The sequence below is a fragment of the Suillus fuscotomentosus genome (genome assembly GCF_016647785.1).
Source record: "Suillus fuscotomentosus strain FC203 chromosome Unknown F5891scaffold_27, whole genome shotgun sequence".
Lineage (NCBI taxonomy): Eukaryota > Fungi > Basidiomycota > Agaricomycetes > Boletales > Suillaceae > Suillus > Suillus fuscotomentosus.
Window position 1 is genome coordinate 7,050 of NW_024539539.1, and position 26,334 is coordinate 33,383.

Genomic DNA, 26,334 nt, shown 5'->3' on the forward strand with positions numbered 1-26,334 from the left:
TAGATAAGCGACGTTTACAACCTTTAAGAGTGCGAGTAACGAGCAAGGACGTGCGCACGTCACGAACTTGCGGAAAGTGTGTTTGAAGTCGATTCACGATACCCGAAAGATACGAGTCCACGGATCGTGGCTCAATATGATGTGATAACCACACCACGAAGAAGGACAGAGTGTCCGCGGTAGGTTCAACGTCCCTGTTATGAAGTCGACAAGAGTTCAGATATGAGTTTAGGTGTGAGTCGTAAGCTGAAGCTGTAGTGGTCTCGATAGCGCAACCAAGGGCCAAGGAACGCTCTAATTGTAGGCGTTCGAGAGTCCAAGCTTCCCGTACGGGTTGCTTGGACCGAGTGGTACTTGGGATCATTTTTCTTTCACCCCCAGCGCATCCCGAGGGGGTTCGAAGTCGAATATCTGTGCTGATGGCACCAGATCTTTCACGAGTTCATTGTGAAATCGTGACAACGCGTCAGCGATGACGTTTTGTTGCCCCGGAATATGTTCCACTCGAAGGTCAACGTTATAGGTGATTAAGATATCCACAGCCGAAAGTAACAGTGAGTTATAGATAGGTCTTGCTCGAAGTGAGTCGAACATTGACACAGTGTTGGTGTTGTCGGTGTAAATGAGTAATTTTGCGGGAGTGTCGTCCATATTTGTGACCGTGTGAATAGCGGAACAAACGGCCAAAGCCTCGAAGAAGAAAATGGTGTCGTGAGGAGCATCTCCAGGTAAGGGTGATTGGCATGCGAAGTTTTCGTCTGGAAACCAGAGTCCTAATCCTGCGGCTGACGCGTCAGTGTAGACAACTACAACGTCATCTCTTGACGCGTCGAAGTCTAAACACCGGAATAGGTGTAGGCCATCCAAACGTTCAACATGGTCCGCGAGCCAATGTAACTCGTGTAGCAGTGCATTGTTGACGTGAATTTGAGCGAGGGCGTTAGTCTTTCCTCGAATTTTGTCGTAGAGCACCGACAAACCGGGCTTCAATAAAGGGAAGACATTGAAGCTCCATTCACACCAGCCAGCCAGACGCTGGAATTCATGAAGCGACCAACGGTGATTCTTTCGTGCGAAACGACGTAGCTCTGTAACCAACTCAGCCTTCTTATGAACGGGTAAAGTAACTTGCATAGCATTTGGGTCGACTTCAAATCCGATCACTGTCAATGGTGCGCCAAAAACTTGTTTGGGTCGTTCATGCGGTAGTTGAAGGTCATCCCAGAGTTGTAAAAGCCGAGTCTGTTTCGCGGGAAAGTAGCAGTCATATGGGGGATAATAGAGAACATGTCCTGCGACCTCGAAAGAGAAGGAGTCGTCCATGTAGGTCTTTAGAGCATCAATTAGAGCCCGGTGAATAGCAATCCACGCGACAAGTGACATAAAGGATATCCAGATCTTAGGAGAACCGCGACCACCGAAGTTATTGTTACGGTCAACATGACGTTGACCATGCACAGTCAAAATTTGTTTGACTTGCCATAGAGGGTGCATTGGTAACCGACGGAAGGCTTGTGAAACGTCAGATTTGAACATGATTAACTCAACGTTTGGATGCAGTTCTCGAAATCGGAGCAATGAGGCCCCCAGTGAATGTAGACCATCGAGCTTAGTACCCTTGATAGTGTCTCGATCAATCATAGAGTTCAAGGAGTACTCGCCCGCAGTGTGGTCCACAACTAACCGAAGTTTGTCGGTATTGGGTTTGGGAACAGTGTGCATTGGGACACTATACATCCCTGGATAAAGCTCTGTTCCGAAACTTTCAGACACCCGGCCCAAGCGGATTTCTTCCCGCATCTGGTCCTCAATGAATTGAAGTTGTATGTCGGTTTTGGAACACGTATGCGAAGAGTTGTCATTAATGGAGGGGTACGAATTATCAGAAGTGTCAGCCCAAGGCCAGAAGCCTTCGCGCAATGCGTAACAGACAGATTTAACAAAAGGCTGATTCGGATGATCTGTAAGGAGTTCCTCGAAACGGTTAACATTGATGGGCGTGACGATGCGAAACAGGTCCGGCCTTCGAGCAATGGTCTGAGCTGCATCACTGTTTTGGAGTTCATGTGAAGGTGGTTTTGGAACAGGTTCTGAATATTCAGTAGAACGCGCTGTGGGACTAAACAAAAGATCCATTGGAGACCAAATAAGGCCCCGTCTATGTCGCGGGCGCTTAATTGGACGTTCAGGTAGGTTTGGACTTAGACTCCTCGAAATGTCTCGCTTCCGTGTGACGTCGTGCACACAATCTCCCATCTTGCTCGTGTGAACAGACGTGCGCGTAACGGCAGGTTTGAGCGCTGCGAGAGCATTCTCCTGAGTTCCATTTACGACAGGGCTCTCGCCGATTAAAGGAGGTCTTGTCTCGTGCCGAAGCACCGAGTTTTGACTGCTTGTCCTCGTCGTGATGCCTGCCGTCTGATAAGAAGTGGGACTCATATATGTCTGCAAAGGCCGAGAAGTCAGAGAGTTCAACTCTTCGAGAGTTTGCGGCCCTGTTCCTAATGGCTTTATCGAATCTAATGATTCTCTCATGCGCTCGCTCGACACTGCGGTCAAATTTGTCGTTAATGTATTCTCCATAGGCGGCGAGCTCATCCTCTCGATGAGGGAACGCGAACTTAATGGCCCTTGAGGTTCTATTCCACGCTGCGGACCATTGTGCAGAGGTAGTGATCTTCTTCGAAACTGCCTCTGTAGCGGTGGCGAACTTGATCTCAATGTCCCCAATGGTTTCGGTACATTTGTCAATGGTGCGCGAGGAGGAGATAATAGAGTGTACGGCGTCAAGATTAATGCATTTTCCTGCGACAATTTCTGCCCATCCAGCTTCATGGAATTCCGGGCAGCAGCGATGGTACATGAGTCTTCGCCGAACCTCTTTAGGGTCTTGCGACCAGTTGAGTAGGATTTCGTTGGTGCGTGTGAGATTGGCTGAAAGCTGCCCTCCTTTGAATGATTGCTCGGCTCGTCCGAGACAAGAGAGGTCAAGTTTGGACCGTTTTTTAATGGGTTCACCTTCGTCAGCACTGGACTCTCTCTCATGCCCATCCTCTCTAGGAGGGACAAAGTCCCTTTCTTCGGATTGTCGTGCAGGGTCATGTTCCCGAAACACTCTGGTCCTTTCAAGGTCATTGGACCATTGTTCAAGCATGTCGAAGTACGGACCCGCGATAAAAGATTCGGCTTGGTCCGTAACTTCGTTAGAGGTGGCTGCGACAACCTTTGAAATAGTGATAAACGCTTCTTGCTTTGAGATAAGTGATTGTTTGAAGTCTTCAACGATGTTGAGGCACTTCTCAACCAAGTCTTGTTGCGGAACAGTCGCCCTTCCAGAGTTGGTTTGAGACGAAGTCCCCGCTTGTCCGGGTCCTGTAAGTGATGCTTGGGTGTTGGATGAAACATTTTGAGTGTTAGACATGGAGGTACGACCGAATTCGAAGTTTAGAACAAGAATTCAAGTAACTAGCTTAAAATTGTGGCGCAGAACGTGCGCAAGCAGAACGTGCTCAACGCTGATGACGGTTGAGACAAAAGGACTGAAGTCCGAAGTCTGCGTCACCAGCGTTTAGGAGACTCAGTCACAACCATATGTCACAATCAGTGACAGGTATGTGCGCAGAGCTGAGACTCGGCCAGAGCCGAGTGCGAGCGTTGATTCAATTCGTTTAAACCTATTAAAACCCAATACATTTGATATCACCATCCGGATTCCGGAATGTTGGAATTATTCACCGTCCGGTCTCGATCACCACTTGCGTCTCTGTGCTTACTAAATGGCTAATTACCGTCAAGCACACTTTGGACAGCTTGATACCAGAGCGTCGTTTTAGGGCCTAGGCATTATCTTTCAGGCAGTTGGATCCTTGTGGACAACCTAGTATTTGGTAGGTTTCTGCCAAGCTATCAACCTATATTTGACTCGTCCAAAATCTAGGGCAAATATTTAGACGGAACTGATCGGCATGATGCACGGTCCCGTTGCCAAACATATAGTAAGATTTTCAAGTCCTGCGAAATGCATAGCCTATCGAGCGCGCAGGCTAGCTGTCGATCACATTCTGGTTAGGTCGTTCATCGTATCATCTCAGCCTGCGCTTAGGCCCACCGGCAAGCTCTCGGTAAACAGACAGTTCACGTTCGTCCACTTATCCTTTAACTCATCTGGGTTCTGCTCCTAGTGCGGCCATCATAGCTTCCCACAGTTCTGAATCGGATCAGAACATCCATCCAGAAGTTCGGTCTCGAGCAGCTCTTAGACCGTCCGCATTCACCATGAGCCACAGCTTGGTTATCTGCTGTGCAGTTCACCGTGACTGCAGAACACATTACTGGGCATCCTGACGCCAAAACATCGTCTCACGAGTTACCCCGGGACCAGAAGAGCCTCGAGAGAGCCAATTCATAGTTGTCTGCGATCCTTCGAGTCTTCGTACGTTGACCCTCGAGATAAACATTGTCTCTGATTTCTAACCACTAGCAGAAATTGTTGGATAAACGCCCGAGCGGTCCTTCTCAACCACCTCTACGGATTATTAGACAACCGAGAGAAAAGTCGTCTCATTTGGTTACATGGCACGGCGGGTATTGGAGAGAGTGTTATCATCATCTCCTTAGGCGTAGATGTTGACAACGACATCTTTTTCCTGCTGTATTCCTCGAAGGCATTCGAAACCTCGCTATAATATCCTGCCGCCAGCGACAGCTGAACTCGGGCGGCTGGCGAGCCGAGTGGGCAAATGTTTCATCGTGGTGTCTGCGAAGATAAAGTTCATTGATGATGGGTACAATGATCACAGTGATCGGCTTCAGCTCATGCTCGAACTCACGCGTGCACTGCTACCAGGAACAGAAGTGTACAAGTAATATGACTGTATCCTCTCGACATGTGCTGACCCACAGTAGGCATACATGCACTTGTCCGTGGTTGCTGTGGTGGCGGGCCCTCTACTGCTGTCACACTTCTTGGTCCTGGTCAGGCCAGGGATGCAGAAATAACACTGTTGCAACTACAATGTGTCATGAAACATTCCTACCGATAGCAGTCTTCCCGTCAATATTCACCACTCGTCCCTTCGTGATTACGTTTTCAATCCCTCAAGTTGCAACCTCTATCAAGTACAACACTTTATACAATCTCACTGCTTATTCGCCCATTCGCCCTTCCGCTTAATGATGTACAACATTCTAGGAAGTACGGCTCTCTTGAACGCCTTCTTAGAATCCAAGAACAAGATCCGAGATAGGGAGACCCGCGACCAGAGCTTAAAGGAGTTATTAACCTTCACTATCGAGCCACCGGAGCCACTACAAGTTCTTATGGTTCTATTGTGATTCAGGGAAATCATCATCCGGGGATGACATTCTGGCTAGAAACTCCGGACGGGCGTTCCCGGTCGCGAATCCAAGGAAGGAGATACTGGTGCGACCCAGGACAAGTCATGGACGTTGGCATACCCGCTGAGGATTCCGCCTTCGCCTGGTCTCTCGTAGAGTCCATGTCAAGATTCGAGCGAACGTAACTGTCTCAAGACTATGCCGGTGCAAGTGCAAGTGCTGCTGGAGAAGTGGTCACGGCAGGGGGTGGGGTGCCTGGAGACCCTCAGGGGCGAGCGAGAGTGTGACACTTGGAGCGGGTCAAATTCGGCAACCTGGGATTGGCCAGGCTGAGTACAGATCCCAGACGAGTAAGAGTGGCAACCAGCCAGCTTTTTTGACGTTTCCTGCTCTCCTGACGTCACAGTACCAACACCATTTTGGTAATTTTATGTCGGCAATTCTACAAATTCTACAAGACTGTCATGTCATTCTCCACAAGGCCACCGGTTTCTCCCAAACAGGGGGAACTTCGATACTATGCAGGCCTTTGTGAGTTATGCAAATGAAGCTCACGATCGAAGTCGAACAACTTCCGAAGGTCTCGAGTACGCATGTCAACACTGGGCCTTCCATCTTTCTCCAACGTGCAACTACCTCCGCTGTACATTCAAGTCTTTCTAGATCCATGACGTCCTCCTCTGGCTTGAAAGACAGTGGTGCTTAAATGGTGCTTCATCGCTCTAAACGAAGGGGAGAAACTTGCGAAGGTGTGAATTTCTAATGAATCTGAATCTCGCTACTCAGCATCCGACCTATGCATATAGGAATATCTCTCTTCAACAGTTTGAGGTTGTCGCTTTTCAAACGAGATGTCGAACGTCGTGCTGTCCCATTATCGTACATTTTATTTTATTTTCCTTTCGGTTGTTTGCCACGACCATGGGAAGCACAAATCCAGAAGATTATCATACGCAACCACAACATATACATCTCGAATTTGTTTTTGCCGTCTTTCAGAATGTTGAGTATTACAGTCTCGATCCTTGTGCCTGGCGTAGGTGTACAACACACTCATGTATCGACTAAATGCAGCGGCGCATGCCCAATCATTCCATCCTCATCTCAAGCTCTAGTACTATGAGAAACATATTCAAACAGCATCGAGGATACAATCACATGCATCTAGATTTGCCAAGTATTGACGAGGCATTAGATACAACACCTTAGTACAACTAATAAACGCGGGTCTTCCATCTTTGAATGATTCTAGCTACTCATCGCCTTCTTCAGCGGAATGCACACTTGCATCTTCATCAAGCGACTCCTTCCTTCCAGTCTGCACCTTTAGCTGTTTCGATGTCATCCCCTCTTGTAAAGAAAGCGACGCCGGGGCATTCGTGCAACTGCCCATCGGTGTTATTATGACAGTCGTAAAGACTCCGTTGGAAGCGATCGACTGGTCCAAGTCAAATGCAGTGTCATTTGAGCATATGCGGTATAAGAAGGTCACGATCACCAGGAGATTGCATATGATGAGACTAAGTGCGGCCTAATTTCGGTCGCATTGTGCAAAGCAGTGCGGGGACGGGGGGATGCTTACCTTGAGATGCGCAAACATGAGCGTGATTTTGTTATAGACGTTGAGGAGTATGAGTATAGAGTGAGTGATTGTGATGGCGGTAATTAGAAGTGATGCGCCAAATGCAGATTGGACCAATAATTTTTTGCTGCGCGAAAGTCGCATGTTTTTCATGAGATAAAGCGGCGCAGCAACGAGGGAAACATCCGCGATGATGTCCGCTGTAATACGCGTTATTTGAGGACCATAGCACCCCAAGAAAGCACATAGGCACTGACTTATCAGAAGCGAGAGCGCCACCGGCTTGCCCATGTGACAAGAGTGGAATTCGCAAATAGTGATCTTCTGGGCGAGCAGCGCGGCCCACATACACGCAAAGGATACTGCAATGAGATAGGTAATCTGTGAATGGATCTTGTATGTTGAGTGAGTGGCGACAGGGATGATCGAAAAAATGACGCTCATGCGCGCAGCCCTGAACCAATTTGTTAGAAATGTAACTGAGTGAGCTGTGATGCTCACCACAAAACAGTGGTAAAAGATATGGTGAGGGCCCATGCTGTGAGTGGTATGAACATGTTATTCTTTGGATACGAATTCAAGTACTACTCACCACTTATCGCTCTGTCGACCCAAATACATGCCAGGCAAACAACTGAGAGGATGTGATTGGCTTATTGTTCAAAGTAGCCTATAGGGAAAATCCTACCGTCTGCAATCAGTGCAAGTGCCGCCCATGCATCATCCCACCATAAGTGACGCATCCAGCCTCTGTACATGAGCCTAAAGATGGTGCAGATGATGGCGATACTGTGCGATACCAACTCCACGACTTTCCGGATGACGATAAACATAACAGTACCCAATAGTAGTAAAATTAGCTCACCACTAATCTGAGGGGAGTAGTATAATGCTACCATCGGAAATCTTGGGTAGACAAGGAGAAGAGATGCAAATTGTGAAGACCGACCAGACAGGTGACGCAGGATGACACTATTCATGTTCTTATACTTTCTCGCAAGTTTTCTGATCTATGATAGCCTGCAGGGCTATGCACGTCGCAGACAGCGCCGACTGATGAGGTCTCACAAAACGTATAGGTGTCTGTCACGGGGGACGGGATTACGAAGTGCTTCCTCCCACGCGCGTCGCAGATCGACTGCAGCGGATAACACTACTCGCCGATGGGCCTTGAAGCTAGAAACTTAATCAGAGCAGCGGCCGGCTGCATCCCCCATCCCATATGCAAAGAGCCTTACCTTGCTGTCTTGATCAGAAGATGAAATCCTGAAGGGAAATTCAGGATGCGAAGATATGATTAAACATTGACTTGAATGGTTGTTGCAATCCTTTTGCCATCCAGGGATCCTCTGCGCCCAATTACAAGCTACCCTGGATAATTAGAAACCTACGCTGATGGGCCAGCCTGGACTAGTCCGAACTACTGCAGTGACTTAATAGGTGCCTGGCATATAACCACGGATCACGGACACAGGCGAAGCGGAATTTGAAAATTGTCAGTGCCGACTGTGCCGGTCGAAGCAGCAGTCCAATGGCATCTTTCTCGTTTGAAGAAACGAAACCATGACCACTGCCGTATGCTGAAAGGCAACACTCTCATATACACTCCAGAGTCTTGTCGTGAGTAGTGTCAAATGAATACTATATTCCTTGACCTGTAATCTGTGATAGCCCTCTTGTGAGGGAAAAGTAAGATCATGCAGGATATCTTTGCAGAAGATCACGTCTTCCTGCAAGCAAAGTCTTGAGTTGAAATAACTTCGGATGTTTGGTGCCTTTGGAGACCAAATCAAGATGCTGCTGGGATTGTATCGTTGAAAACGTGTCGAGAACGTTCAAAGTAGATATGAACATGAGTAATGCAGAATGAATCATGTACAACGTAGAGATTGGCAGCAAAACGGCAATGTCATATTTTTGAACTCCGTGCTTCGCTGCATGCCGAGATTGGTCAGTCACGCGCATACATTGTGGGAATCTGTGTTCGTATCGATCCGAACGTGGATGCCAAAAGAAAACAGTGGCCTTCATCGATGGACTCAACACGATATAAAAGCTCTTCTTGATACCCTGATATGAAGTGAGCTGTCTTTATCCTCCAGTTATCTGCGCATTGAACCCAGAGGTCAAATTTCCGCTCCGTGTCTACCCACTGAGGTAAGTGTCGTGTTTTTTTACCTCTGATCGTACGTACTTGATAATCCATTTGGCCAGGGCGTTGTATTGGTGATGGTGGTCACTGGTGACAGTCGTTAAACAGTCTTGTTTGTCAGACTTGTCGTTACATGTGTATTCTCGCATTCGTCATGATTACATTGTGGATGATCATGCCTGCCAGTGTGAGACCCCACTATTTTTGATGAGAATGCTTCTGTGCGTTTGACGGTGCTGCTGAACCCGATGATGCAGATCGGACACTCCTTAAGAATGCCTTGGGCCAACCAATCTTTGGTACTTGCTTCATCAACATGCCATCTCGATTTTGATCCCGCAAAACTGCAATTGTTTTTTTTCCGCCACGCCCAGAGCTTGGAAGCAGTGCACCGATATAATCATAATGGCTAGTGGTTCCGGTCAGCTCGAACCGATCAGGCTCAATGATTGCACCGCCAATGTTATACGTCATGGCCCCCATGACCTTGCCGCGTAAGTTCTTTATATCATAACGGCACAATTGATTTGGCAAGATTCTGAATTTCTGATAGTCCTTGTTCACTTGCCTTGGTCACCGGATCATACGAAAGGGCTCGAAGCCAGACAAGAATGGGCTTGGTCGGGCTTGTCGGAAATATATTTTGATTTGATTCCGGTTTACCCCGCTCATCACGTGTGGCGATCGACAGACCTGCCTATCTGAGCACTACACTTGGATTTCTTGCCTCCGTTGACCCAATTTAGTATTGGATGACAGTATACAAGGAGGCTGACATGCCTGGATCAAACGCAGCGTACCTACTCCATCTCTTCTTCTCTTACCCTACATCACGAAAACTCCCTCTCTACTTTCCCTTCCCTTTTTCAATTCGCTATGATACTCGATCGTACGCATGCTATCCTACATCACAGTATGCTAGGAACTACTTTCAAAGGCATCGATCATCCAATATCCACCCCGGATGTACCCATACACCAATTCCGCGGAATCAAATACGCCACTGTACCAGCCCGTTTCCGTCAATCGAAACTTGTCACTTCATACCCCCACTTAGTTGACGCAACCCGCCACGGGTACGCCTCCTTTTTGTGTTGTGCCTGTTCAACTGCTAACATGCTCGTTCAGTCCAATATGCCCACAGCCTGTCGGGAAAAGTCTTGAAGAAGAGCTCATTGGTCTTGCCGACTGTGATATCCCAAGACAAGTCTTTAAACAGGACGAGTTTGACTGTCTCAATCTGAACATCACCTGTCCTGCTGGTCATGACCGTGGGTCACAAATTCCGGTTATGGTTTGGATCCATGGGTGAGCCTAGTCTCGTACTCTTCGTTGTGTGATAGACGCTCATACGAGTAGCGGAAGTAACCGTGGTTGTGGCTCAAGTTGGATCTACGATGGCGGCGCTCTTGTTAGAAAGAGCGTTTGTATTGGTTTACCGGTCATAATGGTCACAATCAAGTACGTTTCCTTCCGCCTTGCGTGTATCAGTGCAGTCGTATTCATTCATGGTTAGCTTTCGCATAGGAGTATTTGGTGTTGCCGCCAACATGCAGTTGGTAGAAGATAACCGAGCAGCAGGTGACGAAGGTGTGGGCAACTATGGTTAGTCTATCTTGCGTCCTTCACATTGCTTTGACTGATGAGTATCCGACAGGCTTGCACGACCAACGTCATGCTCTGGAATGGGTGAACCGTTTTATCGCAGATTTTGGAGGAGATCCATCCAATGTCACCCTATTCGGACATTCTTCGGGAGCAGCAGACATCGTCTCACACCTGTACTCCAATGCCAACTTGACTTGCCCCCTATTTGCTCGGGCAATCGTTCAAAGCGCAATCATCGAACACAATCCTCCAGAACCACATTCAGCTGGATGGCAAATGTCTAGAGCATTGGCTCCACTCCATGCCTCTTCCGTCGCACAACTTCGTGGTATAAGTCCTGAGGCACTTATTAACGTCAATCTCCCCTTCCGCGCGGTCGATGACGGGGTATTCTTCAGAAAAGGATTCAAAGATTTCTGTTCTCACACTCGGGGTCGGAAGAACCTACCAAAAGTCATCTTGACAAAGGTTTGAATCCGCTGCGGTTTGCCATTCGCAAGGCAAAAAGTCCGCACCCAGTGAAGCGGCCATCAGCCTGTCGTTTCCTCTACATCCATCCCTGATCTCCAGCCTCTCCTTATCGGTGACTGCGCATGCGACTCTTCTCTTTGGTCTCAGCCTGCGCGTCACTGGGCCGCCCCTGCTGTCGTGCGACGAATTCGTGCGATATGCCAATCTATCACAAAATCTTCTGCTCTTCTCAATGCTTATGAGATAGGCTCGCACATTTTCACGGAAGATCTTGCCGAACGTTTACTTGAGATCGTGGAGGATGCACGCATAGCGTGGCCCACGGAATGTGTTGCTCAAGCTGCGCAGAACACTGGTCGACAGGTCTGGCGGTATATATTTGATCAGGAGGGTCCCACACAAGGGATGCCCCACCATGCAGCAGATTTAGTATACTTATTTGACAACGTCCCACTCCCATTATCACCTTCGTCCTCACCTACTGCTTTCGACGATGACGAGTCGCTTCCATCACTCCCATCGTCAAGATCGACTGCTGCTGACATGGGCGAGATTCCCGATAAAACGTGCACCATGGACAAGCTCGATCTCATGGATATCGACAAGCTCTCTTTCGGCTCAGAGTCGAGTTTCGGCGGGTGGGCGCAACCCGTTGTTGATGAGTTGATGTATGCCCGCGTGCGAGATGCGATACAGGAACGGTGGATCACATTCGCGCACGGAGAGCGGCCATGGGATAATTCTCATGGCAAGGTGTACGTTTTTGGCCCTGAGGGCGAAACGGGCGAGCGAAGTTCGGGTATTTTTGGAGGCAGGCGGCGTCAAAAAATATGGGAGGAAGTGCTGAAGCCTTTAGGCATGACGCTTGTGCAGAAGGTCGCACAAGAGCTCAGCAATGGGCCTGGGCTGCCGCGGTAATTGTCGTGAGTTCAGCGCACTGTGATGGGCCTCAAACAAAAGCGCATGTCGCACAATATTTGGATTGCGGGAATAATAGATTATCTATCGGGTTTGTGTTGTCATTTTCTCTACCAAGGGTCTCGTACACGGTCGAGCCTACTTATCATATCGCATTGCATATCTACGGTTCATGTTTACGAATGCACATGTATTTTATTATTGCATTAATATCACATACCAACACTAGCAGGAAAACGCGCAGCAGCCGCATAGCATGACGTGGAAGGTGCAATAGCCAATGAACCCTAGCCAACAAATCTGGTATTAATGGAGCATGGCCGACGGGGATCACAGGTGCCAAGGAGAATTTGCGAAACCTGGTCAGATGAGATGGATCGTGATATGATAAGAACAAGACATGTGCTCATCCGAAAACGTAGTTACGTACTCCTTCCTTGTCATGTGACTAATGTTTGGATTTTGTCATTCGTCAAAGTCGTTTGTTACGTTTATCTACATCATTACCCTAACGCACGAAACGCAGGCAGAGCGCATGTTGCACATTTAAACATATCTGTGACATGCGTTGTGTCAGTGTCTCGTGTCAGCAAGACATGCCTTCGTCGACACACCATGCTAAAGACTCCACAGATTCAGTGACACTAAAAAATACCACTGCGATTGCGAGAAGTTATGCAAGAGCTAGCTGCACCAAGCACTTTATGGAACGTGGAGACGGCATGCAGAGTTTCGAGGTCCCGATATGAAGGGGACATGGAAAAGAACGCAGATTGGTATGGCCAGCTCTGCTGCTTCTCGAGGTTGTTCTACTAACGGTAGCGCGTTAGATATTCGTAGGTCTCTGGATCGGGACCCACAACATGTCCAGCAGGATGAACAGGATCGTGATCCTGGTATAAAGGTTCGTCTCGTTTTGCTTGTGCTTTCTACTACGATGACTTATGATTTCAATTTATCCCTACAGGAGAACCATTTTGCAGGTTACGACGCCTCTGGAGACATTCCCGGCACGGCGACAGATGTCCGCCCTCCCATTTCACCTTATCAACATGTGATTCTACAACAATTTCCATCCCCGGATCCACTACTATCAGACCCTAATGATAGCGATGTTCTCGCACCCTAGATGCGGACGAGTGTGTCCTTATGGAGGATGTTTATCCGCACGTGAAGCGTAATACCCTTCGTCACTCCCTTACCATGTTTCTCGCAGACGCAAACAGCCGGTCTAGACGACGAAGACGCCAGGCTGAGCACAGAAGCAGTCACACGGCTCAAATTCCCACTGCAGTTCACACCTCCGCTTCAGGGGATCACATTATCACTGCCGCCGTCAAGCTCTACCTCGTTCAGCTTCGGACAAGCATGCGCAAGATAATCATCGAGCTTCACGGTTGGGCGCCGGCATTCAACGCTATGTCTCGCAATGGTGTTGACGTTTTTCGAAATGGTTGGATGTAAGTCATACAATCACACATATCGTTCAAATTAATGAGTCTTGGCTCATACCGCGAGTTATTGTACTGATCGTATCCTTGCCAAGGCATGTACTTTTGTACGTTCCAGGTGCAGGGTCATATACTTCATCGCCTTACATCACGATGGTTAACGCTATATGATCTCAATGTGATTTCAATATCGTCGAAAGACACCAGGGAGCTCGCTAGGAACCGAGAAGGAGTCAGCCTGAACGACATCACCCATCAGAGTAGGCACCAGCAGTGCGGGAAGAGTCGGAGTAGGGCTGAGTCAAACGGTGGTGCACATTGCGATTCTTGAGGCTGCAAGAAGTTTGTCCATTGTGAATATTCAAGGGTTCTTGGGATGGATTCTGTCATAATCCAGTGAGGCGCACGCCAGCCATGGGGATGTATGTGTATGTTGACCGGTACGTCTTCTTTGATGCTTGACAATTTTATAAAGTATGATGGACAGTCGGACTCATCCGCAGACGTGTACCAACCTGCCCCGAACTATCTATCAATACACAAGTTCCTGCGGCCCGCTACATCGGCCTTTCCAACGAGCGTGCTCAACGTTCGAGTTCACCCAACACAGCATCTACTGCTCCGTCGTCCCTTAGTTCGTACTCAGGACTGACAACTTCCGGGGGAAACTTCAAACGTGCAGACCTTGTCGAGCATCACAGGATGTCACCCATTCCAGATAGTGTCTCACATCCTGACATGCTTTTGTTTGCTCTCAGACGTTTCAAGGATAGATCGTCTGGAAGACCTCGGAATATCGAGCTTACCTCCATTTACAGAGATTTCAGATATCACTGCTTTCCAGCTAGACGAGTAGGGAAGAGTGAAGTCCTCTCATTCCCGTCGTATTCTGATCATTCGTTATAGTTCCTATCTTTATCGATGTTCTTATTATTCGGCATCATTCGTTGTGTAATCCTTGTGCTGTATCGTACGAACGACTGAGCAGTTGCAAGTTCGTATCTGTGCGAGGGTATAATCAATTGCTTGATTGGCAGGGAGATAGATAGACGCCGTGTATAGCTGTTGTGCCACAAGCCATAAGGACTATTGCTTCGTGTTCGTTCGCTGCCATATCTCGCCACGACCTCGTTCTGTATCGCAGTACAGCTTTCACAATAAATCAAATCACCTCTACTTCAGAACGCATGTCAAGATCCCCCCAATGGCAACCATCGAAACCCAGGACCTTAGAGAAAGAATCGGGCGCTTTCGAGTTCTGATCATGGGGAGAGCAAACCCAGGCAAAACGACCATCCTTCAGAAGGTCTGCAACACCACCGATCAACCAGAAATTTACGATACCAAAGGAAACAAGGTGCGGGTGATGATCTATGCCATGCACGCGTCCATCTCTGATCAATCACAGGTAGATCGATACTGCCATCGTGGAATCATCGATTAAGGTGCGTGCATGGTTTTCACTGTGGGCATACATCATCAGTGAATTGATGAGACCTTGATATTGTAGCCGTGCGAACTGTAGAAGAATATAATTCTGCTCTACTAAATATGATCATCTATACACCTGTGACTCCCGCATAAGGACAGTAATAATAGGCGATAACACATAGGGTTCGCACCTGTAAGACGAGGCAAAATCAGCGTGTCAGAGCCTCCTTCTATATTGTTTGAATAAAGAGGAACTTTATACTGCTAGGACGTAGGTAGCACTGTACTACCACCGGCATGTCGGCAATGCTGTGACGTGTTCCCGGCACCGGCTAATAATATCCGAATGTTCGTGCTCGCTGTGTCGTACGATGAGCTCACGTATCTCATGATGATGTGAACGTATTGGAGGCGCGTTTCGACGCATGGCATTCAAGTAAGTATCACGATACGTGTATCAGTACAATAGCATATGTAAACTAGACTCGGACTATACTAACTCTCATCGTCAGTATTGCCATGAAGTTCAAGCTGCGAGAAATCATCAGCAATGCGTAGGACATCTTGAAGACTCCTTGATACTTCCTCTGCTACTTCCTCTTCCTCTTCCTCGCCATCCAAATCATCTTGGGTGTCTGAATCTACGGATGCACCTTTATCTAACGGCATGTGTTCTGTAAGTAGCGCTGATGGGATCCACGCGTTTGATGTGCTGGCGCTGTCCCCGAGACTGGTGTTAATGCTGGCACCTGGTGTTATTATCCCGCTGAAACCACTGAGCCTAGATATATCATAGAGCCGGTTCAAATGCCGTGAGTTGAATCGTCCTCGAATATTTCGATGTAACGCAACCTGATGGGCAAGAGCCGGGTTTGCATCCTTCAATTGATCTTCGCACCTCCGCAGATAAATGTCCTCATCTTGTATATATGTCGCTAGGCGTCGTGTCTCGATATTCAAGCGTTGTATCTCCTCACGTGCCCGACACATTTTGAAGTATAGGTCCATCGCGCTACGAGCACCGGGTGATGACCAAGGATGTCGAGACACATCTGCACGCATGTCATGTAGCAGATCGAAGTCTGCGAGAAATGCGTACTCCACAACATCTTCCCACTTGAGAGTCTGGCGTGGGGGGTACATCGAGCTGGCGATGGAGTTGTACGTGTTTAGAGCAGATCGGATAGCGACAGAACGAGTCTGTAGTGCTTTAGCTATATGCTTCCTTAGTTTATAGCCTTATGTAGTATTAGAATTAGCGTCGCAAACAAGATATCCCGAAAACTCACCTGTGCCTGCCCGATTCATCTTCGTCAGCTCAAATATGCGTGCCACAATTAATCCTTCGAGGCGATCCAGTGCACGCTGGTATTTCCGGTTTGCAACGAGTCTTCCAACTTTCTGCCATTGCGGATCTTCGGGAGTCCAGCGTTTCTCGACCTCAAGCTTGCACTCGAGTGCTTGAACGACTTTAATGTGCCTCTCATAATCCTCCAGGGCGTGCCGTCGCGCAGTTTCGGCTTTCTGGGTGTTTTTTGCCTGCACATCATACGAGGCAGCCTCCAGGTGAGATGAGCCCTGGAAAGCTGACATTGCAGCATCCAGAGCCTCCCTATGCAAATGTTGTGTCAGCGAGTGCAAGGCCCGTACCTCGGAAACTGAACTCACTTGCTCGCAGTAAGACTCGTCAACTTTTGCCAATATTCCATCTGCAACGTTTCGTCCTCAGGTTCTCGCGTCAGACTTTGTAGATATACCTTCTCTTCCTCCAGCCATTGCTCGAAAACAGTCTCATCCGGGATTTTGAGATCTCGTATAAGCGTTGGAAGGGTCGCATTACCATCATTCAAGATAGCAAGTGCCTGCTTGTAGTTGCTGTATAAAAAATCGGCTACGAAAATTATGTCAGCACGTGATCACGTCTTACAATGAACAGCTTACAAAGATTGGCGTATACTTCGAAGTTGTCGTTGTGCTCGAAATAGGCGTCGATGGCCTGTTGTCGATGGAATACACTTGCATAACGTAGTGCGGACGCTAGGGAATTAGATTTAGAAAATGTCCGTTCGCACGTTTCCAGGTCCTCGAGTCCTAAACCTTTGATGTAAGTAGTAAGTGAGAAAAGCTGGCACAATCGCCTGTGCGCATGCCCATGGAAGGCACCAACGAGACAAGTGTGTTGCAGTGAGCGTGCGAGAGGTCCAATGGAACTGTTGTCAAGTGTCGTCTTGAACTGACAACCTATATCGTATCCACCACCCAATTGTTTCCCGAACACGTCCATCAATTTTGACACGACAGCCAGAGGATACTTCGCACTATTGAGACAGTTATTAATTTAAAAAATAGCATACAACAGACATTACTTACAGCTCACCGCTCTGCACCATGTCTGCGATGACGAGAGAAAACCCATGGCGACAGACGGCCACAAATATACCAGTCTCGTCATAGATACCCCAAGCCTTCTTCGTCTTGGTGTCGTCCATGTTTTTCCATCGCCCGGCGCAGGAGTTATCTGTAGGCTCGTTTTCTACAATAATATTATCCACAGCGGTGGTGTCCGATATGTCCGAAGTGAACTGGTTGACAAATGTGCGGGGTAGGTAGCGGTCACTGGTGAGTTGCTGACCTGTAGGAAGTTCAGAGGATGGACCTAGAGACTCGCCATCATGATCTAAAGACCGTCGGAGCACTCGTTTCAAGGAATCATTGCCATCCATCGCGTATAGTAGCTTGAATGTTAGATCTTCTTCGTCCACTAACTCATATGTGCAAGCAGGGCACACATGTTTAAGACGCCAATCCGGCGAGTCACGGCGAAGTGATTTGGCCACCATTGCCGCCACGCAACGTCGTACCTGGAGGTACAGGTCGAATGCAATGGAGAATTGGCGTGATAGGTGCCTATGAAATTCGGCCTAGATGAATTCAGTGCCAGGCATGTACATAGAATAAAGTAAAGAATGTACTTACCCCCCGTAAATCACACAGCGACTTGACAAAGGCCTGAATGGAAAGGTGAGGACTTCGAAGATGTACGATACGGTAAAACTCGAGGACTTCCGTCGTTATCCCCACCATCGGTGATGTAGGTGAACAAGGCAAAATGCCTTGACGAATGAGAGCTGAGGCGATGGTGCGGTCGGTAGTCAGTATTTGGAGCGTCACTTTCTCAGCGCCTGTAGAAGCGCCCGCACATGCCGTCACTAATTAGTATGTAATAACTTCCAATCAAACCAATCACTCACAAAACGCATCTACCACGCTCATTGTCCATTGTCCACAGGTGGTATCGTTCTCAAGGTGTGTGTCTTCACGGCGCAGTTGGTCAAAAAAGCCTGTGAAGCCTACCTTATATTTGGCCAGGCTCCATTCAAGATACGCGTCAGTCATCGCCGGCATTTGCTCAGCGAACGCTTGGTTCCTGCGCAGGATCCGGTCACGACGACTACGATTATCGACGCGTCGTACACGATCCTTTCTGTTTAAAAAGGTGTGTGTCAGTTATTAACTCTCAAATGATAATGCTCACTTGTTCCAACAGTCTCCTAAAACACCTCTGACGAGGTCGCTGAACTCGCCTCCAGCGTGGCTGATGGGCAGTGGCTCTGTGCCGTTCAAGACATCGTCAAAATCATCGTCCTGCCATCCCGCATCATCCTCGATATTGGGACAGCTGACATCTCTCATAGCTTCTAGTGCTCGTCGCTCATCAAGGCTCATTGCTATAAACGAGGTTAGTTTTTTGCTTGTTTAATTGGCTTGTGTACTGAGGCTTGCCTTGTAGACGTATTTGCCGTCGCTCATTGGAAGTCGCCGCCTGCTGAACCAGTTCCCGGTGCTTGAACACCTTCGACACAGACCTGATGGGCAGCCCGTTCTTGTCTCTGGAGGACCCAATATGCCGGATCGATCGCAGGGAGAGATTTGTCCGAATCCGCCGCTGGTGTGCTCGCATTATTATCTACAGCCCTCTAGTGTTGGTAAGGTTTTGTGCTTTTCAATTCACGTGACTGATTATCGGTACATACTACAGTGTCTATTCGACCTGATCACAAAGCTGGGGAAAATGCTATGGGAGAATGCACTTCTCAACGCGCAAAAGGTGCGATGACATCTATGTTTTTGTAGCCTATGTTGACTTCGGCGATGCGTAGGTGACCGAACTCAATCCTTCGTCTCACGTTGGATACCAGTTGACACATGCAGCGCTGCATGGTGCGCAACATTACGATGCAGCTATCGAAGCCTTCAAAATCATGTTGTCCAAGTTGGACGATTCTCCCGAAGCGCGGATGCAAGGTAAGCCTTGGGACACTCTTGCATAATCTCGAAACACCTATCTCGTTTTGCAGACAATTCCTCCGTGCAACACTGACCCCTAGATCTAAATTATTTAGTTTGAATTGCGAGTGCTACCTGTAGTAGACTGAATAAATACTTTGTCTCTTACTCCTGCTGTGATATCATGAGTCTGTAAATGTGTTGAATATGTCTGTATTGTGTAGCACCTAAGGCCTAAGTAGTTGAACAATGAATTGTTTAATCGCTGTACTAGCGAACAGCGTCAGTGTGACATCCGAGTTCGTGCAATAACAACTACTTGAATCACCATCGTAATCGTAAATGACACTCATAACACTTTGTTTCGGCTTCGGCTCATGTATTGTATGTCAGGTTCTTGCTATTGAAGCATCCTGTTTGTTCAAAAATTCATAATATGGTGTTGTTCAGGATGCCGGGGATTTGAAGACACATGTTCGCTATGAGTTCGCTATGAATTCGCTATCCGTTCGCTATCTGTTCGCTATCCATTCAATATCTGTAGGTTTTATGTTCATCCATTGCATTCACTTGGGTACTCGAAGGGCTTCTACATTGTAAAAATCCTAGTGACGTACTGTATCTAGTTTGACTTCGAAGAATTTTACCTCTGAAAGGACTAAAACTAGTAAGTCGTACAGTAGGATGGCATCGTACTTAAGGTGCTCCCTGCAATATGAGCAGTGTGTGTGCATGACATCCCGAATACTTTCCAGTAGCATCCTCCCATCCATAGCTCGTTGTGCGACTTGATCAAAGAATAAAGTAGCGGCCCGTTCTCCCTTTGCGCGAGAGCATGCAAGTTCTGTATCAAACACTTCATTCCACGTGGTGCTTTCTGACCCCCAGTCCTTCTGCCATTGTCCAACGAGGATTTCAAGTGCTTGCAGTGTTGGAACATCGCAAGAGCATGGTAGATCGTTGTCCATGCTGAGGATACTGTCATCATGATCGAACTGATCATGACTGTCCGATGGATCGTTTTCCATGCTGAGGACACTGTCGTCATGATTAAACTGACCATAACTGTTGTGCGATGGGGGTGAACCGATGGCCACAATATCTTCGCCGTCTGATGGGGGTGATCCAATGGCCACAATATCTTCGCCATCTGATGGGGGTGATCCGATGGCAGCCATGCCTTCGTCATCGAATGGGCTGTCAACGTGAGACTGGATTCCTTTTTTCCTATTGATCGATTAGTACCGAATTCAAATGAAAGATAAATGTTTACTTACTTGAGATTTGCTCTATTGCTGCCAGGATTCACATAAGTAAATGAAATTGAGAATGGATATAGGCTCACCGAGCTGTGCGAACACGCGCCTTCGCATTTTGAGAGTCTCGAACACTGAAGGAAGGTAAGTAAGGTTCTCTGTGAGTTGAGTACGTCGACTTACCCTGGCTTGGCGAGCCAACGTTGTGTGGCCATGCGCTGCCTCGAGGAAGGACTGCAGGATCTGCTCCGACGACCCTTGAATTTGGTGTTAGAAAAACCACTCAGATGTTGGCGTTTGAGCTTACCATGCTGGCAAAAGGATGGAACGAAAGACGAACCTCCGTGAGACATCGATAATCGATAACATATGCCTTAGCAACATGAAAATTACAGGTGCCAGCAGGATTACCGCTGTCTGGTCACCGGTGATGATCGACAAGTTTGACAGTATCTGTCGTAGTTTCAAGGTACCGTGTGCGTTGTGTGCGGAAGTATAATACTTATTCTCAATTACTATATTAGGCAATCGTTGTTGGTCCAAATATTATGTACGTCTGCCAAGCTTAGCCTTCGCCATGGCGTGTCTCATCTTGTGAGTGGCTTACATTCATATTGCTCTCACTGATTAACTGACTCGCAACTCATACCAGGTTCAACTCAAAGATACCATGGTGTCTGGCTGTTGTTCTGCATATCATGACCCATCGTTGTGAGGCTCCAACGAACCTTGCTGATCAGACCGACAATCACGAACATATGGTCAATTTCGCGGATCAGCTCGGAATATACCTCGACGAATATATCACCAGCTTGAGCTCTGCGGATCAGCTCGGAATATACCTCGACGAATATATCGCCAGCTTGACGAGGGAAGTGACTTGATCTCTGTGAGTGGATCTCTGGTGCGGTGCTCAATGCTTATGTTTTATATTCCAGTGGTGTTTGCAGTTGCAGCTCAAAATTCAGCAGACAGGGACATGAGGCATGCAGTAAAGGTACGTCTCGTCAGTATCACATTCTACACCGCCTCATGTGGCCTTAGCGGTTTCATATCAATGTTGCAATAACTCTGTAGCAACGCACATGTCGCGTCACGCGTTGTTTGTTTGCATCATCTGTGCCAATAGACACATACCGTCAAATTTTGTAGGCACATCTGCACACCAGCAATTCTTCACCACACCGACTACCATGAGCTATATCTACTATGCTAACGACTGCGAAGGTGACAGCAATTTCACCAATACCACCTCTACCAGATACTTCCCAGATCTCCTGACCGAAAGTGAAGGTCCCGATGATGAGTTTCTCTCGATCAACGAGATCGATTGGGACAACCCAGCATTCTACACCATGCCGCTTACGAGCGACGAGATAGCAGCTCTCACGTCCAATACTACAGCCACCAACAACACACCACAGCTCCCTACCCCCTCATTAGTCACAAACTCGCACCCTGATCTCCCTGCTACCCCACCAGTCACAACTTCAAACTCGCCCCCTGATATTCCTCCTGGTGAACCTTCTGAAACACACTCCCTCAGTCATGAGAGTTCAGAGCCCCTGCGCCAGGCTAATTCATCCAGCTGGGCAGCACGGAACCCAACACACCCTATCATCCGTCCTCGTACACCACCGCCTCGACTCACAGATGCACAGAAGGCTTCTCGCAAGATCAAGAGGGACCAAAAGATTGAGAGAATGAAGCGCTTACACGATGCCGTCGCTGGATATCTGGACGAACAGAAAACAAAGATTGAAGCACTGTCACGGGCTCACAACGTCACTCCGAAGCAAATTAACAATATCATTGGGAGTCAGACACACTATCGCACATCACGCAAGAGTCAATTAATCAATGCCCTTGTTCACGCCAAGGCAATGGAGGTGAACGTAGGTGAGTCGAATGAGTTTTTAGTTCTTGATGATATTGGGCTACTTATCTATGTTGATTAGATCTACCTGCAGGCTCTAGATACAGTTTGGCGGAGCTCCGCGACATGGTCGCAAATGACCCTCAAACGAAAAGTTTGACAAAGGACGAAAAGGCCGCTCACATCATGGCCCTCGAGGAGTATCGTGAAAAGAAGGTAGTCAGTATTCGAGCGAACAATTTGGCAGCTGCACGGGATGTTCTCGTCACGACAGAGAGGATTGTCAAGGAGGTGAGTTTGCTTTCATCTCAACTACAATAAACTGACTCTTTTTGAAGCTCGATGACTTGCGAATTTGCACTGGCATCTATGCAACATTGTTCATTGTCCGCGGTCACATTAACGACACGACTCAAAGTGCCATGCACGGCACGGATAACTCAGAGGATTTTTGGGAGGACGTGTATGAGCACCCCATGGCTGACTTTCTCAGGCAATACGAGCAATGGGCTTGTACCCAGAATCAAAGTAAGTCTTAGTTCACACTGTCTTTTTATCTTGTTCATTGTCCCATAGATCTCAATGAACGTGATTCCTTAGAGGCGGTACGGAAACAGGTACGGAAATTGATTATTCGGGGCCTGGGTGAGCAACAACATTGTCTGTGTGCGCTGTCCCCATCTAACATCATCTCCAGTCTCAATCACCGGCAAAAAGGACATAGTTATGAACTACACCAACTACGAAACAGCTATTGTCGAAGCCTATGGGGTGCGCCTTGTAGGATGGCCTGAAGGTGTCGACTTTATCAGCCCGTCGAACATTGGCACAGTAGGTGACATTCGCAGGCTTCGGGACGCACTCAAGACTAGAACGTGCTCTTGGACCACTCTGTCACCAGCGGAAGTCAAGGCTCACACCGCTGAACTCGATGCACGCCGGTCAGCTGGGGAGGTGGTTCGCAAGCCACGAAAAAAGCGTTCGGACGCTGGAGTAGCTCGGAAGCGCAAGGTTCCGCCCACATCAAACAAGAATAATCGAAAATCATCAAAGAGGGCGAAGGAGGCCCCTGCTCGGCTTCGGGAAGCCCCAAAAAGTGCTGAATTTGTAGAGTCATCTGACGAGGAGGAGGAGGAGGAGGAGGAGGAGGATGAATAATGATATTACATAGCCTTACTTACTTTATGGACACAGAGGGTTTATGTACGTATCGTGATACTTACTTGAATGCCATGCGTCGAAACGCGCCTCCAATACGTTCACATCATCATGAGATACGTGAGCTCATCGTACGACACAGCGAGCACGAACATTCGGATATTATTAGCCGGTGCCGGGAACACGTCACAGCATTGCCGACATGCCGGTGGTAGTACAGTGCTACCTACGTCCTAGCAGTATAAAGTTCCTCTTTATTCAAACAATATAGAAGGAGGCTCTGACACGCTGATTTTGCCTCGTCTTACAGGTGCGAACCCTATGTGTTATCGCCTATTATTACTGTCCTTATGCGGGAGTCACAGGTGCATCTATACTGTTAAAAATTTGAGTTGTACATACATAGCCATCAGTGCCTGCAAATTCAGAGTAACATGAGTAGTGCACAACAATATGATGACATTCCTGCATTGCAGTCGACGAGGTGTGGTAGTATACTGGTGGCAATCATTTTGAATATTGTCATTTTGTCTGACTTTTGCTTTGCCTTATAATCTCATCCAAGACATTCTCGTGGGAGGTGCCTTTATCACTCGTCAACAAATGTAGAATAGCGTGTGATTTTGTAACAAAGTTGTGACCTGCGGCAATGAAGATCAACACAGGACGGTAGTGCACCTCCCTCATACCTCTCGGATGCTCTCGGTTTTCGTCATGTATGGTTAGAATTAGGAGACAATCCAAGACCTTGCTGTGGGAGGTGCCTTTGGCACTTGTCAACAGATATAGAAGTCACCGCAGCAGGCAGGGCTCAGCAGCGCACTTTTCTCAATCTCGCTGATCGTTCTAGTTTTGCAAGCGAACTGTTAAGACACGGAAAAATTTAAAAATCGAGTATATTTGCTAGTTCCCACCAGGAAATTTAGATACAAAGAAACAAGAGAACCGAGAGTAAAGCAGGGGGCGCGCCAGTCAAATTGTCGTATACGACACTGTCGAGTCCATAGGCTAAATAATCTGTAAGGGGCGTTAGATACGTTTATGCTACGCCATATCCTCGTTGTATGTCGAAGTTATTCCTGCAGTGACACCAGGAAATCGACTCCGTGAAATTCGAATGCATTTGGAAGTGGCTGGCATCAAGACTTAGTAACACCAAGGCAGAGAATCAACAGTAAATCAAGTTACCTGGAAGTGTATAGGCATTTCTAAAGCGGCCTTGAACGTTTCACCATAGCAGATGCTTAAGAAGGAGACGACTAGTGCGGAGAAGGCGATAATATACAAACAACATGCGGTGCAGACGAATGGTTTCAATTTCAGCAACGGAAGGAGCCGCAGCTATGAAAGCAAGTGGTCCCTTGGATAGACATGGTATTTGCAAGAAAGCATATAAGCATCTACAGCCAGACGTGAGACGAATAACACAAGTGCGATAAGAAAGCGCACGGATATAGCTTCTCATGAAGCTCAATGAGAAGACGAAACACAATGAACCCATCTTCAGATATCGTCATCGTCGTGAAGCCATCTGCCGCATAAATCGATCAAAAGAGGTCTGAACAGATCGGCGATTGTCAGAGTGAGAGCTGGAACAGCTAGCAGTCGAGATAATGTGGATAGAGCGTGTGTTGGTATAGTTGCTTTAGTTATATGTTGGATATGGAAATGGTCGATATCAACTCCAATTTTTCGTCACAATGACCAAACTTTGCTCCAGAGCTGAGGGTGAGTTCTCCTTGGAGATCTAGTACGCACGGGTGAGCATTGTCTAGAAGGTTGTAGTTATCACATACCGAATAAACAAGAGTCTAGATGCAACGCCAGAGCACACGACTTTGAAAGAGAGACTCCGAGTCGAGAAGGACGAGAGTCCACATGCACTGACAGCGCCAGAGTGCAAAAGACTCAACTCGGAGAAGAGCAGGAGTGAACGAGCCTGAGCCTGAGAGTCTTCATGAAGCGCCGGAGTACAGACGAATCAGAACAGGCGTTCGAACCTTCAGGGCGTAGTGCGAGTGAGGTATTTCAATTTTGCAATAGTCAGTAGAATAACAAAATGACGAAGTTGCGATATTGAAGAGGTGTCATCGATCTCATTTTCGTCCTCGGAATGCTTTGAAGATCTGACATAGCGGGTCCTTCAATGCTGTTCAAGTCGTCGAACAACTATATTTTGATGCTTATGCAATAAACGATAAATGATCTTTAATTGGCTGAATCATGTAGCGGGTACAGTATTACATCATTAGTCACGTGAAAGAAGTTGAACAAGTACGCACGGACTTTCCTGCCTCGTTCGTTGTCCTCTACTAGTACACCTATTCTAACCGTATGTCGTGGCGCGGCTTCTGGTTGGTGAGTGATATGAAATAGGCGTATTGGGGCTCATTAGGTTGTTAAAAAGATGTCTTTCAATGTGCTTTGTCATCACGACTCCGAGTCATGCTCGGGGAACACCAAGTGAGGACCACCTTCGAGCTCCTTGACATACGCACATATTGTGACTCATGCTGTTCTCTTTCTCTCGCTGGTGCTAGTTTTGACGGCAGAGCGGCCTGTGACGGATGTCGTTGACAACTGTACATATCCAGGCATGTGGTTCCCTGTTCCATAACGGATCTCCTGCTGACGCATAACCAAGATGTGCAGATGCATATCATATGATCTCTCCTCAATTCATCGTCCAATGTCGCACAACGTTTGCAGGGTTGGTGTACATGTCTCACGTCTGTTTCGATCTGAGGGCGCTTTAGCTTATGACTTGCTTTTATCTAGTCACTATTCGTCTCAAATCTGTACTAGTG

The 26,334-nt window shown here is 47.7% G+C and overlaps 9 protein-coding genes across 9 annotated transcripts; 6 read left to right on the plus strand and 3 right to left on the minus strand.

Annotated features, from left to right (window-relative positions):
* The first annotated feature begins 4,509 nt into the window (after positions 1–4,509).
* F5891DRAFT_308583 (uncharacterized protein) lies at positions 4,510–5,337 on the plus strand. Its single transcript, XM_041371294.1, has 2 exons — positions 4,510–4,856; positions 4,906–5,337. Exons 1-2 carry the CDS (start codon positions 4,624–4,626, stop codon positions 5,171–5,173), a joined length of 501 nt encoding a protein of 166 aa, XP_041225863.1. The 5' UTR covers positions 4,510–4,623; the 3' UTR covers positions 5,174–5,337.
* A 1,252-nt stretch (positions 5,338–6,589) lies between these two features.
* On the minus strand, positions 6,590–7,752 carry F5891DRAFT_1188603 (uncharacterized protein; the record flags this gene model as incomplete). The annotated part of the gene is made up of 6 exons (XM_041367022.1): positions 6,590–6,868; positions 6,920–7,119; positions 7,177–7,373; positions 7,421–7,457; positions 7,512–7,553; positions 7,608–7,752. The coding sequence occupies 6 exons, from the start codon at positions 7,750–7,752 to the stop codon at positions 6,590–6,592; spliced, it is 900 nt and encodes a 299-aa protein (XP_041225864.1).
* A 1,966-nt stretch (positions 7,753–9,718) lies between these two features.
* Positions 9,719–12,068, plus strand: F5891DRAFT_1226764 (Alpha/Beta hydrolase protein; the record flags this gene model as incomplete). Its single annotated transcript, XM_041369509.1, has 6 exons — positions 9,719–10,147; positions 10,200–10,379; positions 10,431–10,532; positions 10,588–10,676; positions 10,729–11,147; positions 11,214–12,068. The coding sequence occupies exons 1-6, from the start codon at positions 9,948–9,950 to the stop codon at positions 12,066–12,068; spliced, it is 1,845 nt and encodes a 614-aa protein (XP_041225865.1). The 5' UTR covers positions 9,719–9,947.
* Positions 12,069–12,284: 216 nt separating this feature from the next.
* On the plus strand, positions 12,285–12,991 carry F5891DRAFT_1033282 (uncharacterized protein). Its single transcript, XM_041361698.1, has 2 exons — positions 12,285–12,877; positions 12,929–12,991. The coding sequence occupies exon 1, from the start codon at positions 12,378–12,380 to the stop codon at positions 12,708–12,710; it is 333 nt and encodes a 110-aa protein (XP_041225866.1). The 5' UTR covers positions 12,285–12,377; the 3' UTR covers positions 12,711–12,877; positions 12,929–12,991.
* On the plus strand, positions 12,744–13,532 carry F5891DRAFT_1278236 (uncharacterized protein; the record flags this gene model as incomplete). The annotated part of the gene is made up of 4 exons (XM_041370308.1): positions 12,744–12,844; positions 12,909–12,972; positions 13,036–13,122; positions 13,179–13,532. 4 exons carry the CDS (start codon positions 12,744–12,746, stop codon positions 13,530–13,532), a joined length of 606 nt encoding a protein of 201 aa, XP_041225867.1.
* A 1,034-nt stretch (positions 13,533–14,566) lies between these two features.
* On the plus strand, positions 14,567–15,277 carry F5891DRAFT_1109287 (uncharacterized protein). The gene is made up of 3 exons (XM_041363700.1): positions 14,567–14,876; positions 14,932–14,964; positions 15,030–15,277. Exons 1-3 carry the CDS (start codon positions 14,724–14,726, stop codon positions 15,042–15,044), a joined length of 201 nt encoding a protein of 66 aa, XP_041225868.1. The 5' UTR covers positions 14,567–14,723; the 3' UTR covers positions 15,045–15,277.
* A 152-nt stretch (positions 15,278–15,429) lies between these two features.
* F5891DRAFT_1164187 (uncharacterized protein) lies at positions 15,430–19,170 on the minus strand (the record flags this gene model as incomplete). The annotated part of the gene is made up of 8 exons (XM_041365349.1): positions 15,430–15,481; positions 15,651–16,164; positions 16,240–16,562; positions 16,619–16,841; positions 16,892–17,268; positions 17,321–17,871; positions 17,927–18,078; positions 19,155–19,170. The coding sequence occupies 8 exons, from the start codon at positions 19,168–19,170 to the stop codon at positions 15,430–15,432; spliced, it is 2,208 nt and encodes a 735-aa protein (XP_041225869.1).
* Positions 19,171–19,842: 672 nt separating this feature from the next.
* Positions 19,843–21,072, minus strand: F5891DRAFT_980271 (uncharacterized protein; the record flags this gene model as incomplete). The annotated part of the gene is made up of 6 exons (XM_041376986.1): positions 19,843–20,464; positions 20,515–20,532; positions 20,583–20,627; positions 20,677–20,727; positions 20,834–21,008; positions 21,048–21,072. The coding sequence occupies 6 exons, from the start codon at positions 21,070–21,072 to the stop codon at positions 19,843–19,845; spliced, it is 936 nt and encodes a 311-aa protein (XP_041225870.1).
* A 776-nt stretch (positions 21,073–21,848) lies between these two features.
* On the plus strand, positions 21,849–23,527 carry F5891DRAFT_952361 (uncharacterized protein; the record flags this gene model as incomplete). The annotated part of the gene is made up of 4 exons (XM_041375109.1): positions 21,849–22,396; positions 22,471–22,660; positions 22,708–22,901; positions 23,020–23,527. 4 exons carry the CDS (start codon positions 21,849–21,851, stop codon positions 23,525–23,527), a joined length of 1,440 nt encoding a protein of 479 aa, XP_041225871.1.
* Positions 23,528–26,334: the final 2,807 nt, after the last annotated feature.

Excerpts from the sequence above, each read along its gene's own strand:
- F5891DRAFT_308583 (XM_041371294.1), top strand. The coding sequence starts at position 4,624 with ATGTTGACAACGACATCTTTTTCCTGCTGTATTCCTCGAAGGCATTCG. Across the intron at positions 4,857-4,905 it reads CTGCTACCAGGAACAGAAGT|GCATACATGCACTTGTCCGT; the intron begins GTACAAGTAATA and ends GACCCACAGTAG.
- F5891DRAFT_1033282 (XM_041361698.1), top strand. The coding sequence starts at position 12,378 with ATGGAGCATGGCCGACGGGGATCACAGGTGCCAAGGAGAATTTGCGAA.
- F5891DRAFT_1109287 (XM_041363700.1), top strand. The coding sequence starts at position 14,724 with ATGGCAACCATCGAAACCCAGGACCTTAGAGAAAGAATCGGGCGCTTT. Across the intron at positions 14,877-14,931 it reads ACGATACCAAAGGAAACAAG|ATCGATACTGCCATCGTGGA; the intron begins GTGCGGGTGATG and ends AATCACAGGTAG.